Raw genomic sequence first — 18,660 nt, 5'->3', positions numbered from 1 at the left:
CGGGCCTGGATTTGAAGCCAGGACTGCAGGACCTTCGTATTGTGAGACAGACGCACTAACCCCTCTGCCACCGTGAAGCCCCGTCAAGAAATGTACTATTTAAATAACCATAACTTGCTCAATTTTCAACCCATTTCCAAACGGGTTGAATTGTTATAAATGTCAGGTTTTCATGGGGCTATCATGGCTGAACAAGTAAGTCTTACACTATTATCTCTCAGATTTAATTTGCCTAATGTATGGAGCTAGCTTTTTTTTTTGTTTTTTTAAATACATATTTTTAACTCTGCCATCTGTACTGGTTTGGGCTGATATCTAATTTTCCATAGTTTGAGTTGTTTGCAGAAACATAAATACTTTTCATAGTAATATTAAAACCATAATCATTAATTGTAGCGATAACCTGTCATTCAATATTCTACTAAAATAGTAATTGCAATCATAACATCAATAATTAGGCCCATATGCTAATCATGTGGTACGCACAGATAAGTGGGTTCAGGTAGACTCTGGTGTAAACTTAAAGTAGATAGAGGAAAGAAAATTAATAGTCCCCCATTGTGGCATACATTCAATATTTACATATGCAAATATTAGATAAATAAAAATATATTTTTTAAAACAGACAAGTGAGGAAAGAAAACATATTTGAAAATATAATTTCCATCATTGACTGACATCTGTGGACTGGGTGTATGTGTATGAAAATAGAGATATCTTAAAACTTCATTAACTATGTGATGTTCTCTCAACAGATGAGACATTACCTTCTTCAAAGACTTTTAGATAAAATTCAATTGGCGTTTTCCACAACTCCACTAAATTTGGACTTTTTAGAATTTGTTTGTCGACAAGAGCTGTATTATTTTGATACATATTGACGATGACCCGCCCTGCTATACTTCTGATTGGCCCTGAGCAATTCTTGCTTGACCAATCAGAAAGGAGGGGCCGTGTAAGAATAACCGCCCACAAAGTGCCAAAACATTGGCACCGCGCGCACGCAAAAAGACGCCGCGCGCACGCTCAAAGACACATCGCGCACGAGAAAAGGCGCCGCACGCGCGCAAAAGAGTGTCGCGCAGGCGCACGAAGTGGAGAATCAGCGCGCGATAACAGTTTTTATGCGCTTGGATTTTTGGCACTAATGTGACGCCATAGCTTAAACCCTGGACAAATCGCAGGGCGAACACGGATAGACAGACAGAATTAACACTCATATATATATATATATATATATATATATATATATATATATATATATATATATATATATATATATATATATATATATATATATATACATACATACATTTCTACCGCTTATTCCCTTTGATATTAAGCTATATATATATATATATATATATATATATATATATCCATTTCTACTGATTATTCCCTTTGATATATATATATATATATATATATATATATATATATATTATATACATATATACAGTATATATGTATGTATATATATATATACATATATACAGTATATATGTATATATATATATATACAAACATATATATACAGTATATATGTATATATATACATATATACACTATATATTTATATATATATATATATACATACATATATATATATATACATTTCTACTGCTTATTCCCTTTGATATTAAGATATATATATATATATATATATATATATATATATATATATATATATATATATATATATATTTATATATATACATATTTAAAAATATATATATTTAATGAGCCATTGGCAGTTTCACTGTCAAACTCGTTTGCACTTGCACTTGCATGGCTTAATCTTTGAGACAAGCATATGCTACTGGCAGGATCAACCAAGGGGAGGATCCCAAGCAGTTTCAGAGCCGTTGTTGGATGCTCTATCTGCATCGTTGGGGTCCAGGCCGGTGGGGTGGGTGGTTCCCGTGGCCTTGTGCTGTGCGGTCCTCCAGCGGCTGACTTGGGTGGGACGGGCTCCGCCGTGCTCTCCCGAGGGGGGGTGGGCTGTTGGGGCTCCAGTTGCCCGCGTGCAGTGTGGTCTCTCGCTGGCTTGGGGGCTGGCTGTCCCCTGCTTCACCCGTGCCTTGTCTTTTGTTGGGCACGTCTTTTTATGGCGCGCCGCTGGTCCTGCTGGGCAGCACAGTAATCCTGTCTGGTGTCCCCGTCCCTGGCTGGCCTGGCTGCATGGGGCCGGTTGTCCCTTGTTTTCCTGGGCACCACACCTCCTGTTTTGGGTTGGGCTGTCTGGGTGGCCTTTTTTCTATGTTTTAGCTTTCTCAGTTCTCAGTCTGCTTTCTTCTTCTTCAACGTTTCTGGCGGGTTGCAGCCATAATTTAAATAGTCCATATCGCCACCTACTGCACCGGAGTATGCAGCATGTAAGTTATATCTAGCTGCCTAGTCTAGTGAATTTCAATGTGTTTGGAAACAAGAAGACAATGTCATCAAATACATAAGAAAACAATTCAGAGGGGTCCCCGTTAAATGTATAACACATTTAATATTCTAATTTCTGTTTTTACACTTAGTTTTCACACTATTACACTTTACTGAGACACGCACACACTAAACAGGACATTGTTGATAAAAAAAAAAAAAAAGTAATTTAGCCCAATGAACCTCCCCACACATCCCATAGAGTTATTACTTAGTAAATTCACTCATTCAAAAAAGTCAAACAAGAAGGAATGAAAAAATATATGTATTTGCTGAAAGTGAAAATATTATGACAGTTATCTTTAAAGGGAAACTGCACTTATTTGGAATTTTACCGAGCATTCACAATCCTTATGTAGGACAAGAACACTTAGTTTTTCTTTATTTATGCATTATAATTTGCAATATGCAGCAAGTACGAGGTGGATTACACTGCAGCTGTATTGCAGGCATATAGCACTCCCAAAAACATTCAAAAACTGCCAACAATACTCCCAGCTATATGTCATGACCGAATATTAAACAAGTATTTGCGATATTGTTGTTAGCGCTGACGCCAAAGAGCTACTTTTAGTGGTGCCTTGATCACATTTAGCTAACTAGCTTATGCAGCTATTGACGTACTGAGGTGCTGCATCGCCTCTGAGTTGGTGAAAGTTAATTGTAGATTATAAATCATGCCTACAGTAAAATGTTGTTGCCATCAACCAAGAAGTTGGTCAACTTAGACAAGGAGATCACAAGAAAGATACAAATAGAGGATCCCCCCCCCCCCACACTTTTTTTAAACTGTTCTACCTGCATGAGGACTATGATTAATTCTTCATCTAAACATGAAGATATAAACATACCATCAGTCGGTATCCCACTGAGAGCAGACATTGTACAGTGAGTGATTGTTTTATTATGTTCGTAGTTGGTACTTCATGCTTAACACTTAGCAATGCTGCTACTTACTTATACAACTTGTATTTCATTATTTGTGTACTCATGCTCCAAAAAATAAGGTTTTGGTTCATAATTCGTCCCAAAAGAGTCATTGTTGGTGCTCATGAAGTCTGCCATGATCAGTAGTCTTGTTATTGTTGAAGGAAATAGCAAACGTTGTGGTGCGTTCTGTTAAACACACCGCCGTATGCTTAAAAGGAGCAAAATACCTCAAATGTACATGTTATTATGAATGTGTCTGTCACTACATTACGTGTATACTTACAGCGAGAATATAACATGCTGAAATAGGTTTTTAGAGCACTTTTTAGGCAGAACAGAGCGAATCCTATTGGTTCCATTGTCAGCTGACTCTTGCTCGTGTTTATTCACAAACTGGAGTGCATAAAAGAAGAGAAAAACAGGTGTGCTTCTCACACAGAGATTGCAAATTATATGCACAATTCCCCCAAAAACTGCAGTTCCCTTTTAAAGTAGCTTGTGAATCATATTAAAAAAAATTGAATTCAACATTAGAAACAATTTATTGATTTATCTTTTAACCAGAACCTGCAATAAACTTGATAGTGCTTTAATATTATTTACATAAGGTGAGGTGGCTGGGACCCCACTGGGTCCAGACTGACTTGTAATTTGGATCTGGAACACAGTCCAGACTTTAGAGAAGCCCTGCAGTAGACCATTAATGACTCAGCAGGAGTCCAATCAAAGAAGACTTCCAAAAAGGAAAGTCATTTTCCTGTATGTGCTCTCATGTGTATTTGCATGTTGCGTTTGTTAGTGTAGCTTTTATCGCACACTGAACAACTGAAAGGTTTTTCTCCTGTGTGTGTACTCATGTGCACTTTCATGTAACGTTTTTCGGAGAATTTTTTTTCGCAAACTGAACAGCTGAAAGGTTTTTCTTCTGTGTGCGTTCTAATGTGTCTTTGCATTTTACATTTATCCGTGTATCTTTTACCACACACTAGACAACTGAGAGGTTTTTCTACTATGTGCGTTCTCATGTGTATTTTAAGATAACGTTTTTCGGAGAATATTTTACCGCAATCTGAACAACTGAAAGGTTTGTCTCCTGTGTGTGTTCTCATGTGTGACAGCATCGTTCCCCTTTGAGCAAACCTTTTGCTGCAGTTTGAGCAAATGAAAGGTTTTTCTCCTGTGTGTGTTCGCATGTGTCGAGTCAAATCAGCGTTTTTAACAAAGCATTTCGCACAAACTGAACAACTAAAGGGTTTTTCTCCTGTATGTGTTAACATGTGTATTTGCATATAACGTTTTTGGGAGAATATTTTATCGCAAACTGAACAACTGAAATGCATTTCTAATGTATGGGTTCTAATGTGTCTTTTCATGTAACGTTTTTGGGAGAATATTTTACCGCAAACAGAACAACTGAAATGTTTTTCTAATTTATGGGTTCTAATGTGTCTTTCCAAATAAAGTTTTTGGGAGAATATTGTATTGCAATTCGAACAACTGAAAGTTTTTTCCTCGGTGTGTGATTCCATATTTACATTAACCTGTGATGTTGAGTCCTCACTATCTGATAGTGCAGCTAAGAGGTTATCTGCTTGTGATCCTCCACAGTGGTCTCCATCACCTTCTGTTGTCACGTGTTGTGGTGAGCTGCTGCTTGGAGGCTCCACCTTTCTCTTCTCCTCACTTGGACTGTGTTGAAGCTGTGAGGACTCAGGTGGTTTGTCTTCATGGTTTTCACTCTTCACAGAGTCAACAGTCAGTGGAAAATTGGTGAGATCAACCTCCTTCTGATTGATACAGACTTTCTCCTTTTCCTCTTTAATGTTGGGGGATTTTGGATCCTCCTGCTTAAAAGGGCAGCACACCTCCAGCAACAGAGAGAGAGGTTTTTCTTGATGACCAATCAGCTGCTGGACGTCTGGAGGACAAATACAAATTTTTGTGGATGATGATGGTTTAAAAAATGTTTTTTTACAAGGTATTGTTTTAAAAGCAACGTATAAATCTAATTTAATAAATTATATGTTGGTTATTGTGATTTAAGGACAATTTGTCCTTGCTAAGGTTGGCTGCTTAGATGGGACACAAACTAGCTTTTAATTACAATCAGGTAAGATGCTTCTCTCATTTACAAACCCCGTTTCCATATGAGTTGGGACATTGTGTTAGATGTAAATATAAAAGGAATACAATGATTCGCAAATCCTTTTCAACCCATAATCCATTGAATGCACTACAAAGACAAGACATTTGATGTTCAAACTCATAAACTTTATTTTTTTTGCAAATAATAATTAACTTCGAATTTTTTGGCTGCAACAGGTGCTAAAGTGGTTGGGAAAGGGCATGTTCACCACTGTGTTACATCACATTTTCTTTTAACAACACTCAATAAACGTTTGGGAACTGAGAAAACTAATCGTTGAAGCTTTGAAAGTGGAATTATTTACCATTCTTGCTTAATGTAAAGCTTAAATTGTTCAACAGTCCGGGGTTTTGTTGTCATATTTCATGCTTCATAATGCGCCACACATTTTCGATGGGAGACATGTCTGGACTGCAGGTGGGCCAGGAAAGTACCCGCACTCTTTTACTACGAAACCACGCTGTTGTAACATGTGGCTTGGCATTGTTTTGCAGAAATAAGCAGGGGCGTCCATGATAATGTTGCTTGGATGACAACATATGTTGCTCCAAAACCTGTATGGTCCATGCCTTGGGCACTAATACAGCCCTATACTTTCACAGATGCTGGCTTTTGAACTTTGCGCCTATAACAATCCGGATGGTTATTTTCCTCTTTGTTCCGGAAGACACCACGTCCACAGTTTCCAAATATAATTTGAAATGTGGACTCGTCAGACCACAGAACACTTTTCCACTTTGCATCAGTCCATCTTAGATGAGCTCGGGCCCAGCGAAGCCCGCGGCATTCCTGGGTGTTGTTGATAAATGGCTTTCGCTTTGCATAGTAGAGTTTTAACTTGCACTTATAGATGTAGCGAACAACTGTAGTTACTGACAGTGGTTTTATGAAGTATTCCTGAGCCCATGCGGTGATATCCTTTACACACCGATGTCGGTTTTTGATGCAGTACTACCTGAGGGATCAAAGGTCCGTAATATCATCGCTAACGTGCAGTGATTACTCCAGATTCTCTAAACCTTTTGATGATTTTACGCACCGTAGATGATAAAATCCCTAAATTTCTTGCAATAGCTCGTTGAGAAATATTGTTCTAAAACTGTTCGACAATTTGCTTACAAATTGGTGGCCCTCGCCTCATCCTTGTTTGTGAATTCCTTAACATTTCATGGAAGCTGCTTTTATACCCAATCATGGCACCCACCTGTTCCCAATTAGCCTGCACACCTGTGGGATGTTCCAAATAAGTGTTTGATGAGCATTCCTCAACTTAATCAGTATTTATTGCCACCTTTCCCAACTTCTTTGTCACGTGTTGCTGGCATGAAATTCTAAAGTTAATGATTATTTGCAACAAGAAAAACATGTTTATCAGTTTTAACATCAAATATGTTGTCTTTGTAGCATATTCAACCGAATATGGGTTGAAAATGATTTGCAAATCATTGTATTCCGTTTATATTTACATCTAACACAATTTCCCAACTCATATGGAAACAGGGTTTGTACATACTTGGACTGTGATGAAGCTGTGAGGACTCAGGTGGTTTGTCTTCATGGTCTTCAGTCTTCACATAGACAACAGTCAGTGGAAACTTGGTGAGATCAGCCTCATCCTGCCCTAGAAGACACTCTCCCTCCTCTTTAATGTAGGGAGAGTGTGGCTCCTCTTCCTCTTTAACATGAGGGGCCTGGAGATCCTCAATTTCCTCTTTAATGTGGGGGGGCTGAGGAGCCTCCTCTTCCTTTTTAAGATTGGGGGAATGTTGATCTTCCTCTTTGAAATGATGGGGCTTTTGATCTTCCTCTTTCATGTAAGGGGGCTGTTGATCTTCCTCTTCCTCTTTGATATATGGGTGCTGTAGATCTTCCTCCAAAGTGTAGTTCCCCCCCTGCGACTCAGGGAGACTTTCTTTCTGACGTCCAATTAGCTGCTGAACATCTACATGACCCAAAACCAACACATTTTAACTCAGACTTTTCACATTTTAAATATTACATGAGTTATGAAAATATTACATGTGAAGTTAAAAACTCAGAAGTGTCACTCAAGTGTCAATACATGCCCTACTAGGTGGGAAACTAAATGGTCAAAACCATTGAGAACTTCAATTCCCAGAATGCCAAGGGAAAATGGCCGCCAAATTACCGATTGAAGGCGCCTGAAAAGGAATGGAGGTTCAGTCACTCATTCACAAAAACAAGCTGCTTGCAAGGGAGGACAGCAACAGACAGATATGCGTAACTTGTACCTGCAAGCTTCTTAATTTGCTTACTCAACTATCCTTATTTGTTTGTTTGATCTGCTGGGTTCAAATTGAACCACTGCATTACTGAATTTTACTTTGAGCATTGATTGTATACTGTGTTTGACCAGTTAAAAGCAAGTTGTTTTTTAAAGTTTAAAGCACATGTAAAAGTTTAAAGCTTAAGTTAAAATGTTAAACCGTTAAAGTTAAAGTTAAAATGACAAATGGTTAAAGTTAAAAGGTTTAAAGTCAAAGCTTATGGTGTAATGTTTAAACTTAAAAGTACAAAATTATAATGCAAAGTTAAAGGATGATTTCATGTTTCAGTCTTGCTAAAAGTTAAAACAATATATAGAAAGTTTAAAACATTATTGAGAAGTTTAAAAGCATTTGTAAAACATTGTTTGAAAATACCTGTGTAATCACATTGTTAACATCCCTGTTTCTGTGGTTCGAAGGTTTACAACCTGATGATTAATTGGCTATCAGATTTATTATAAGAACATGAAAGAGTTTGGGAACAACAGCAACTCACCCACAAAGTGGTAGGCCACGTAAACTAACAGAGAGGGGTCAGCGGATGCTGAAGCATATAGTGCAAAGAGGTCGTCGACTTTCTGCACAGTCAGTTGCTACAGAGCTCCAAACTTTATGTGAACTTCCAATTAGCCCACGTACAGTAGGCAGAGAGCTTCATGAAATGGGTTTCCACGGCCGAACAGCTGTATCTAAGCCATATAGTTCAATTTTAGGACTAGATAGTACAATCCCATGATACAAAATAACCTGAGTAGAGTGGAAATAATAGGTTACCTCCTTCAGAGCTGCTTCAGAACCGCTGTGGTGTTGGACCTGGTTGGGTGGGATTCCAAGATGGGGGACAGAGAGGAGGAAAGGGAATGGTTGTCAGCTTCATTGGGGTCATCAGGTGGGCACCCTCCTTCACCGGCGTTTCACCTCCAGAGAGCTCATCAGCAACACCTGGCGTCCCAGGTGAGCCCCCCTCTGCTTTTAACCATTATGTGATGTAGGTCTTACTAGATCTCCAGATGGTGTCTCTCCTGTTCACCCATAGCCACTGTCTGGCTGTCTCTGCTAATACTGAGAGGGCTTTGATGGTGTTTCACAGGGTTTGGCCTCGAACTCCAATGTCCTTAAGCAACCTGATTGTTGTCCGGCCCACAAAACCTCTGTAGCCAACTTCCACTGGGCAGACCTTGGCTTTCCATCCATTCTGCTCAGCATCAGCTGCCAGTTCGGTGTACTTAAGGCTTTTGCGTTCGAAGGCCTCCTCCACAGCAGCCTCCCAGGGAACCGTGAGTTCTATTATATACACAATATGCAGTGAGGAGGACCAGAGCACAAGGTCTGGTCTGAGGTTTGATCTGGCTATCTCTGAAGGAAAGCAGAGCTTTTGATCAAGATCCACCGGCATTTTCCAGTCACGAGCCCTTCCGAGCTGGCCTATGTCTGATATATGGCCGAACAGCTGTATCTAAGCCATATATAACCAAGTCCAATGCAAAGCGCCGGATACAGTGGTGTAAAGCATGTCGCCACTGGACTCTAGAGCAGTGGTGATGCATTCTCTGGACTGATGAATCACGCTTTTCCATCTGGCAATGTGATGGACGAGTCTGGGTTTGGAGGTTGCCAGGAGAATGGTACATTTCGGACTGCATTGTGCCAAGTGTGAAATTTGGTGTAGGAGGAATTATGTTGTGGGGTTGTTTTCTGGGAGTTGGGCTTGGCCCCTTAGTTGCAGTGAAAGAAACATATTATTATTAAAGAGTCTTGACCTAAACCCGATAGAACAACTTTGGGATGAATTGGAACAGGGACTGACAGCCAGGCCTTCTCGACCAACATCAGTGTGTGACCTCACACTTATGCGCTTTTGGAAGACTGGTCGAAAATTCCTATAAACACACACTGCAACCTTGTGGACAAAATTCCCAGAAGAGCTGAAGCTATAACAGCTGCAAAAGGTGGACCGATATCATATTGAACCCTTTAGGTTGGGAATGGGATGGCACTTCAATTTCATATGTGAGTCAAGGCAGGTGGGCAAATACTTTGGGCAATATAGTGTACTTTAGCCATTACCTATAAAAGTACCTAATTCTGTACCCATCCCTACAAACATAGCCGTCCTCCAACCACACCACACCACATGTTCCACAACCACATCTGGTGAAAAGTCCAGACCCAGATTAAGGAGTGTCACTTCGTGGCCCAATGATGCAGCTTCTGTGCTCCAGGACTGCGTTTAGTGCACAGACTGGCAGTTGTTCAAAGCGACAAGTTGACACAGAGGAATACAAAACATCTGTCTTTGCTTCCATCTTAAAGTGTGCTGTGATGTCTCCACCACCAAGACAAAACTGCATTCCGGTGGCCTGTAGTATTTTCAATTGTATGTTAGCATTAAGATAGCGAAATAAGTTCCAACCGTTATCCTGTATAATTGTATTTTTCCTTCTAGATTATACCAAACTGTATTGTTGATTTAACACAATTCTTACATATACAGTCGCGATCAAAAGTTAAAATACACTTGTAAAGAACATAATATCATGGCTGTCTTGAGTTTCAAATAATTTCTACATGTCTTATATTTTTGTGATAGAGTGATTGGAGCACATACTTGTTGGTCATTAAAAAACATTCATGAGGTGTGGTTCTTTTATGAATTCATTATGGGTCGACTGGAAATGTGACCAAATCTGCTGGGTCAAAAGTATACATACAGCAATGTTAATATTGGGTTACATGTCCCTTGGCAAGTTTCACTGCAATAAGGCGCTTTTGGTAGCCATCCACAAGCTTCTGGTTGAATTTTTGACCACTCCATCCATCCATCCATCCATCATCTTCCGCTTATCCGAGGTCGGGTCGCGGGGGCAGCAGCCTAAGCAGGGAAGCCCAGACTTCCCTATCTCCAGCCACTTCGTCTAGCTCTTCCCGGGGGATCCCGAGGCGTTCCCAGGCCAGCCGGGAGACATAGTCTTTCCAACGTGTCCTGGGTCTTCCCCGTGGCCTCCTACCAGCTGGACGTGCCCTAAACACATCCCTAGGGAGGCGTTCGGGTGGCATCCTGACCAGATGCCCGAACCACCTCATCTGGCTCCTCTCGATGTGGAGGAGCAGCGGCTTTACGTTGAGCTCCTCCCGGATGGCAGAGCTTCTCACCCTATCTCTAAGGGAGAGCCCCGCCACCCGGCGGAGGAAACTCATTTCGGCCGCTTGTACCCGTGATCTTATCCTTTCGGTCATGACCCAAAGCTCATGACCATAGGTGAGGATGGGAACGTAGATCGACCGGTAAATTGAGAGCTTTGCCTTCCGGCTCAGCTCCTTCTTCACCACAACGGATCGATACAACGTCCGCATTACTGAAGACGCCGCACCGATCCGCCTGTCGATCTCACGATCCACTCTTCCCCCACTCGTGAACAAGACTCCTAGGTACTTGAACTCCTCCACTTGGGGCAGGGTCTCCTCCCCAACCCGGAGATGGCACTCCACCCTTTTCCGGGCGAGAACCATGGACTCGGACTTGGAGGTGCTGATTCTCATTCCGGTCGCTTCACACTCGGCTGCGAACCGATCCAGTGAGAGCTGAAGATCCCGGCCAGATGAAGCCATCAGGACTACATCATCTGCAAAAAGCAGAGACCTAATCCCGTGGCCACCAAACCGGAACCCCTCAACGCCTTGACTGCGCCTAGAAAATCTGTCCATAAAAGTTATGAACAGAATCGGTGACAAAGGACAGCCTTGGCGGAGTCCAACCTTCACTGGAAACGTGTCCGACTTACTGCCAGCAATGCGGACCAAGCTCTGACACTGATCATACAGGGAGCGGACCGCCACAATAAGACATTCCGATACCCCATACTCTCTGAGCACTCCCCACAGGACTTCCCGAGGGACACGGTCGAATGCCTTCTCCAAGTCCACAAAGCACATGTAGACTGGTTGGGCAAACTCCCATGCACCCTCAAGAACCCTGCCGAGAGTATAGAGCTGGTCCACAGTTCCACGACCAGGACGAAAACCACACTGTTCCTCCTGAATCCGAGGTTCGACTATCCGGCGAAGCCTCCTCTCCAGTACACCTGAATAAACCTTACCGGGAAGGCTGAGGAGTGTGATCCCACGATAGTTGGAACACACCCTCCGGTCCCCCTTCTTAAAGAGAGGGACCACCACCCCGGTCTGCCAATCCAGAGGTACCGCCCCCGATGTCCACGCGATGCTGCAGAGTCTTGTCAACCAAGACAGCCCCACAGCATCCAGAGCCTTAAGGAACTCCGGGCGGATCTCATCCACCCCCGGGGCCTTGCCGCCGAGGAGCTTTTTAACTACCTCAGCGACCTCAGCCCCAGAAATAGGAGAGTCCACTACAGATTCCCCAGGCACCGCTTCCTCAAAGAAAGACGTGTTGGTGGGATTGAGGAGGTCTTCGAAGTATTCCCTCCACCGATCCGCAACATCCGCAGTCGAAGTCAGCAGAACACCATCCGCACCATACACGGTGTTGATAGTGCACTGCTTCCCCTTCCTGAGGCGCCGTATGGTGGTCCAGAATCGCTTCGAAGCCGTCCGGAAGTCGTTTTCCATGGCTTCCCCGAAATCTTCCCATGTCCGAGTTTTTGCCTCCGCGACCGCTAAAGCTGCACACCGCTTGGCCCGTCGGTACCCGTCCACTGCCTCCGGAGTCCTATGAGCCAAAAGAACCCGATAGGACTCCTTCTTCAGCTTGACGGCATCCCTCACTGCTGGTGTCCACCAACGGGTTCTGGGATTACCGCCACGACAGGCACCAACAACCTTGCGGCCACAGCTCCAATCAGCCGCCTCGACAATAGAGGTTCGGAACATGGTCCACTCGGACTCAATTTTTGACCACTCCTCTTGGCAAAATTGGTGCTGTTCAGCTAATTTTGTCGGTTTTCTGGCATGGACTTGTTTCTTCAGCATTGTCCACAGGTTTAAGTCAGGACTTTGGGAAGGCCATTCTAAAACCTTAATTTTAGCCTGATTTAGCCATTCCTTTACCACTTTTGACGTATGTTTGGGGTCATTGTCCTGTTGGAACACCCAACTGTGCCCAAGACCCAACCTCCAGGCTGATGATTTTAGGTTTTTTTTAAAGAATTTGGAGGTAATCCTCCTTTTTCATTGTCCTATTTAAAGCACCAGATCCATTGGCAGTTGGTGTTCCTGGTATTAAAGGCCTCACCTATTCTCCTCCAAACATATTACTGGGTATTGTGGCCAAACAACTAAATTTTTGTTTCATTTGACCACAGAATTTTCCTCCAAAAGGTCTTATCATTGTCAATATGATATCACAATAAACAAAAATGGAGCTGTTTGGCCACAATACCCAGCAGTATGTTTGGAGGAGTAAAAGTGAGGCCTTTAATCCCAGGAACACCAATCCCAGCGTCAAGCATGGTGGTGGTAGTATTATGCTCTGAGCTTGTTTTGCTGCCAATGGAACTGGCGCTTTAAATGGGAAAATGAAAAAGGAGGATTACCTCCAAATTCTTCAGGACAACCTAAAATCATCAGCCCAGAGGTTGGGTCTTGGGCGCAGGTGGGTGTTCCAAAAGGACAATGTCAAACAAACTTCAAAAGGAATGGCTTCACGGTGGCAGAGGGGTTAGTGCGTCTGCCTCACAATACAAAGTTCCTGCAGTCCTGGGTTCAAATCCAGGCTCGGGATCTTTCTGTGTGGAGTTTGCATGTTCTCCCCGTGAATGCGTGGGTTCCCTCCGGGTACTCCGGCTTCCTCCCACTTCCAAAGACATGCACCTGGGGATAGGTTAATTGGCAACACTAAATTGGCCCTAGTGTGTGAATGTACGTGTGAATGTTGTCTGTCTATCTGTGTTGGCCCTGCGATGAGGTGGCGACTTGTCCAGGGTGTACCCCGCCTTCCGCCTGATTGTAGCTGAGATAGGCGCCAGCGCCCCCCGCGACCCCAAAAGGGAATAAGCGGTAGAAAATGGATGGATGGATGGCTACATCAGGTTAAAATTAAGGTTTTAGTCCTTACTTAAACCTGTGGACAATGCTAAAGAAACAAGTCCATATCGGAAAACCAACACATTTAGCTGAAATGCACCAATTTTGCCAAGAGGAGTGGTCAAAAATTCAACCATAAAACTTGTGGATGGCTACCAAAAGCGCCATAGGCGCAGCACCGCTGCTGCCCATTGCTCCCCTCACCTCCCAGGGGGTGAAAAAGGGGATGGGTCAAATGCAGAGGACACATTTCGCCACACCTTAGGTGTGTGACAATCATTGGTACTTTATTGCAGTAAAACTTGCCAAGGGACATCCATCAATCCATTTTCTACCGCTTATTCCCTTAGGGGTCGTGGGGGGCGCTGGAGCTTATCTCAGCCAAAATCGGGCGGAAGGCAGTGTACACCCTGGACAAGTCGCCACCTCATCGCATGGCCAACACAGATAGACAGACAACATTCACACTCACATTCACACAATAGGGCCAATTTAGTGTTGCCAATCAACCTATCCCCAGGTGGATGTCTTTGGGGTGGAGGAAGTCGGAGTACCCGGAGGGAACCCACGCAGTCACAGGGAGAACATGCAAACTCCACACCGAAAGATCTTGAGCCCAGGATTGAACTCAGGAATACTCAGGACCTTCGTATTGTGAGGCAGACGCACTAACCCCTCTGCCAGCCAAGGGATATGTAACCAAATATTAAAGGCCTACTGAAACCCACTACTACTGACCACCCAGTCTGATAGTTTAAATATAAATGATAAAATATTAACATTGCAACACATGCCAATACAGCCTTTTTAGTTTACTAAATTGCAATTTAAAATTTCCCGCGAAGTGTCGTGTATGATGACGCGTGCGTTTGACGTCTCGGGTTGTAGCGGACATTATTTTCCAACCCAATCCAAGCTATAAGTAGTCTACTTTAATTGCATAATTAAACAGTATTCTGGACATCTGTGTTGCTGAATCTTATGCAATTTGTTCAATTAATAATGGAGAAGACAAAGTAGAAAGTTGGAGGTAGGAAACTTTTAGCCTTTAGCCACACAAACACACGGTGTTTCCTTGTTTAAAATTCCCAAATGTGAAGCTCTACTATGGATCAGAGCGGTCAAGCGAACATGGATCCCAACCACATGACAACCGGCAAGTGTCGGGGAGAATTGTGGTCTTACCAAAGACGCCAGCGGAGCTTCGTCCTGCTGCAGCGCGTGACTTAATTCCCTCAGAGACTCTGGCGTCTACACACCTGTGGCCACACCCTTCCGACTTTAGGTACTGTATAATCTCTCTAAAACAATAGACAGATAAGGGAATTATCCTAGGAAATGTGTCTAATAACATCTGAATCGCTCTCACTGCAATCGCCTTTTTTTTTTCTAGTACTTCACTCTAAATTCCCTCATCCACGAATCTTTCATCCTCGCTCAAATTAATGGGGGAATTGTCGCTTTCTCGGTCCGAATAGCTCTTTCTGCTGGAGGCTCACATTATAAACAATGTGAGGTGAGGAGCCCTACAACCAGTGACGTCACGCGCACATCGTCTGCTACTTTCGGTAAAGGCAAGGCTTTTTTATTAGCGACCAAAAGTTGCAAACTTTATCGCCGATGTTCTCTACTAAATCCTTTCAGCAAAAATATGGCAACATCGCAAAATAATCAAGTATGACACATAGAATGGACCTGCTATCCCCGTTTAAATAAGAAAATCTCATTTCAGTAGGCCTTTAACTCTGCTTTATGTACAGAATAATTTTGACCCGGCAGATTTGGTTACATTTTCAGTAGACCCATGATAAATTCATAAAAGAACCAAACTTTATGAATGTTTTTTGTGACCAACAAGTATGTGCTCCAATCACTCTATCACAAAAAATAAGACTTGTAGAAATTATTGGAACTCAAGACAGTCGTGACATTATTTTCTTTACAAGTGTATGTAAACTTTTGATCGCGACTGTCCATCAATCCATCCATTTTCTACCGCTTATGCCCTTTGGGGTCGCGGGGGGCGCTGGTGCCTATCTCAGCTACAATCAGGCGGAAGGCAGCGTACACCCTTGACAAGTCGCCACCTCTTCGCAGTTGATCGCGACTGTATGCCATGAATTGATTAACGTGGACCCCGACTTAAACAAGTTGAAAAACTTATTCGGGTGTTACCATTTAGTGGACAATTGTACGGAATATGTACTGAACTGTGCAATCTACTAATAAAAGTATCAATCAATCAATCAATATGTACTTCATGTGTATATCAATGTCCTCCCCATTGTGTGCTTAGTTTCACCGTAACTTACTTGTGGAGATGAGCAATACACAACTTCAAGACGGTTATTTTTTCATTTCTAAATTGAAAGACTGTTTTGTGTGTGCAAATAAATGTGGAATTAAATCACAGACCTATCTTTCTTTCACATGACAAAGCTCCACCACTTCGAAGTTGTTGAAAGCTTTCTTTCATGATGAAATATAAAGTTAGTAAACACGTGGGAGTATGAAGTAAACAAACCTGTTCTGTGCAACACAGCTGGAAGCTTCTGGAAAACTGCGTCCAGTAGTAGACGTTGTCGCTCCTTCTCCGCTTTTGTTCGAGATACTTCCTCCTCGTACTCTGCTATACCTTTTTCACACATTTTGACACAATCAGAACACTTTACACTCACACTAGGACTCTGCTATGAGTGTCTTTTTAGCAGCGAGCAAGCTGTGCTAACTAGCTAGCAAGCTAAGCTAAGCTAGCCTGAGAAGCTTTAAAATTCAATTAGACGAGTCGGGTTCATCCTGACACGAAGAATTAATAAATTCTAGTTTGTCACACAATAGACGAAGTAGTACACACGTAAACATGAGAGATTAACGTAGTCTTAAAGACCACACTGCTATGGTACGTCCGGGGTCTTGTCCAATACATGAGTTCTTCTTCTTTTTTCTGTGTGGGCGTAGCAAGTCTTTCTTCTTCGTTTGCTTTCTGGCGGGTGGCAGCCATAATTTAAAAGGTGCATCACGCCTATCGGTTACTGGTGGCTTTACTGTCAACAGCAGTCATCAATGTCATCAAATGCCATCAAATGTCAAATGTGTAATACATGTATTACTCAAAGTTGTATTTAAATCTATATTTCACAGTATTACACTTCATTGACCCCAGAATAGTCTTTGGACCCCAGGAAGAATAGTCTTCACTGCGGTGTAGACTAAAGGGGATCCTTAATAAACTAATAATTGACACACATAACAGGACATTTTTGACAAGAAAAGTAATTTAGTCCCAAATAGTTATTTCTTTTTACGTGTATCACTCAATAGGTTTTCGAATAGTTCACTGATTTGAAACTGTAAAATAATCAGGGACGAATACCTACTCAGTGGCCTTGAGGTTAGTTAGTGTTCGCCCTGAGATGGGAAGGTTGTGAGTTCAAACCATGGCCGAAGTCAGACCAAAGACTATATAAAAGGGACCCATTACCTCCCTGCTTGGCACTCAGCATCAAGGGTTGGAATTGGGGGTTAAATCACCCAAAAATTATTCCTGGGTGTGGCTGCTCACTGCTCCCCTCACCTCCCAGGGGGTGCTCAAGGGTGATGGGTCAAATGTAGATAATAATTTCGCCACACATAGTGTGTGTGTGACAATCATTGGTACTTTTGATTTTTTTCAAAAGAGGTGGGAAAGTTTATTTTTAAACAGGGAGAGTAAATATTAATGACAAATATACAAAATAGGAAAATATATCTGATTCTAATCAAATTATAATTTCCACTTGTTGTCTCTGGAGAGGCTAACATTTAAAACAAAAACAATACAAACTCACTAAGCACCTTTTGGTCTAAAAATAATATTTCTCATGACATGAGCATTGATGATTGCTACCTGAATATCACGCATATAAGCCGGGTTAGGGTCAGTTAGACCCATATCTGTGGTCCCTTCCAAGATTTCTTACTGTTCCCTTATCCTGATGTGGGATCAGAGCTTAGGATGTCGTTGTGGTTTGTGCAGCCCTTTGAGACACTTGTGACTAAGGGCTATATAAATAAATTTTGATTGATTGATGAGTCATCTATTGTGCCTGACAAGCACCCTAAAACATCCAAAAGCCGCCAACAACACTTTATTTGCATGTTGTCACCTGACAATTAAACATCTATTAGCAATATTTCTTTTATAATTGCTAACAGAGGAACTACTTTTGGCAGCGCAGTGGTCACGGAGAGCTAATTAGCTAATGTGCTGCTGCATCACCTCTGAGTTGGTGAAAGTTAATTCTGTATTATAAACCATAACTCTCCCCTGTATAGTAAAAGGCTGTTGCCATAAACAAAGAAGTTGGTCAACTTTGACATCCAATTTAGACCCAAAGGCAGCAAGAAAGACAAAAAAATCGCTCGTTTGCTCCCAACTTTTTTTAGTCTGCTTAAGAATTGTAAATAATTCCTTATCTAAATGAGAAAATATAAACATCAGATTTGTATACATTGCAGTGCAAGCAGACATTGTACAGTAAGAGATTACTTTTTGCTGGATCAGTTTATCACTCAGCTTTCTAAAACCTGTAGATCATCCTCCGTATGTTCAGGGTCCAAAATATAAGGTTCTGGATCATCATTTGTCCCAAAGTAGTTTTTGTTGGCTCTCATTAAGTTTTCAGTGATTAGTTGTAGTAGTAGTTTTTGAAGGAAACAGCGAACGTTGTGATGAGTCTTTGAAATTAATACACCGCCAAAATGTTCTGGTAATGCTTAAAATGTCAATAAAGAGTAAATATTACACATTACTGTGGCTGTTACTACATTACATCCATACTTACGGCGTGTAAAAAAACATGTTGACAAATGTTTTTGGGAGCA

At 42.0% G+C, this 18,660-nt stretch overlaps 1 protein-coding gene across 4 annotated transcripts in view; it reads right to left on the bottom strand.

Annotated features, from left to right (window-relative positions):
• The window catches only part of LOC133538154 (oocyte zinc finger protein XlCOF6.1-like), a 28,798-nt gene extending 12,033 nt beyond the window's left edge, over positions 1–16,765 (bottom strand). Inside the window, exons 1-4 of one of the 4 annotated variants that reach the window (XM_061879504.1) lie at positions 16,652–16,765; positions 16,322–16,432; positions 7,023–7,451; positions 2,480–5,281 (exon numbers count right to left, since the gene is read on the bottom strand). In XM_061879504.1, coding sequence (XP_061735488.1) covers positions 4,113–5,281; positions 7,023–7,323 — 1,470 coding nt within the window. In that variant the 5' untranslated portion in view covers positions 7,324–7,451; positions 16,322–16,432; positions 16,652–16,765 and the 3' untranslated portion in view covers positions 2,480–4,112. Of the gene's footprint in view, positions 1–2,479; positions 5,282–7,022; positions 7,452–16,321 lie in introns of those variants that run through there. The other 3 variants (XM_061879502.1, XM_061879507.1, XM_061879503.1) reach the window with 3 other exon arrangements.
• Positions 16,766–18,660: the final 1,895 nt, after the last annotated feature.

Source organism: Nerophis ophidion, linkage group LG19, assembly GCF_033978795.1.
Source record: "Nerophis ophidion isolate RoL-2023_Sa linkage group LG19, RoL_Noph_v1.0, whole genome shotgun sequence".
NCBI classification, from domain to species: domain Eukaryota; kingdom Metazoa; phylum Chordata; class Actinopteri; order Syngnathiformes; family Syngnathidae; genus Nerophis; species Nerophis ophidion.
The sequence above is the reverse complement of the archived record's forward strand: the minus strand, read 5'-3'. Positions and strand labels throughout refer to the sequence as shown.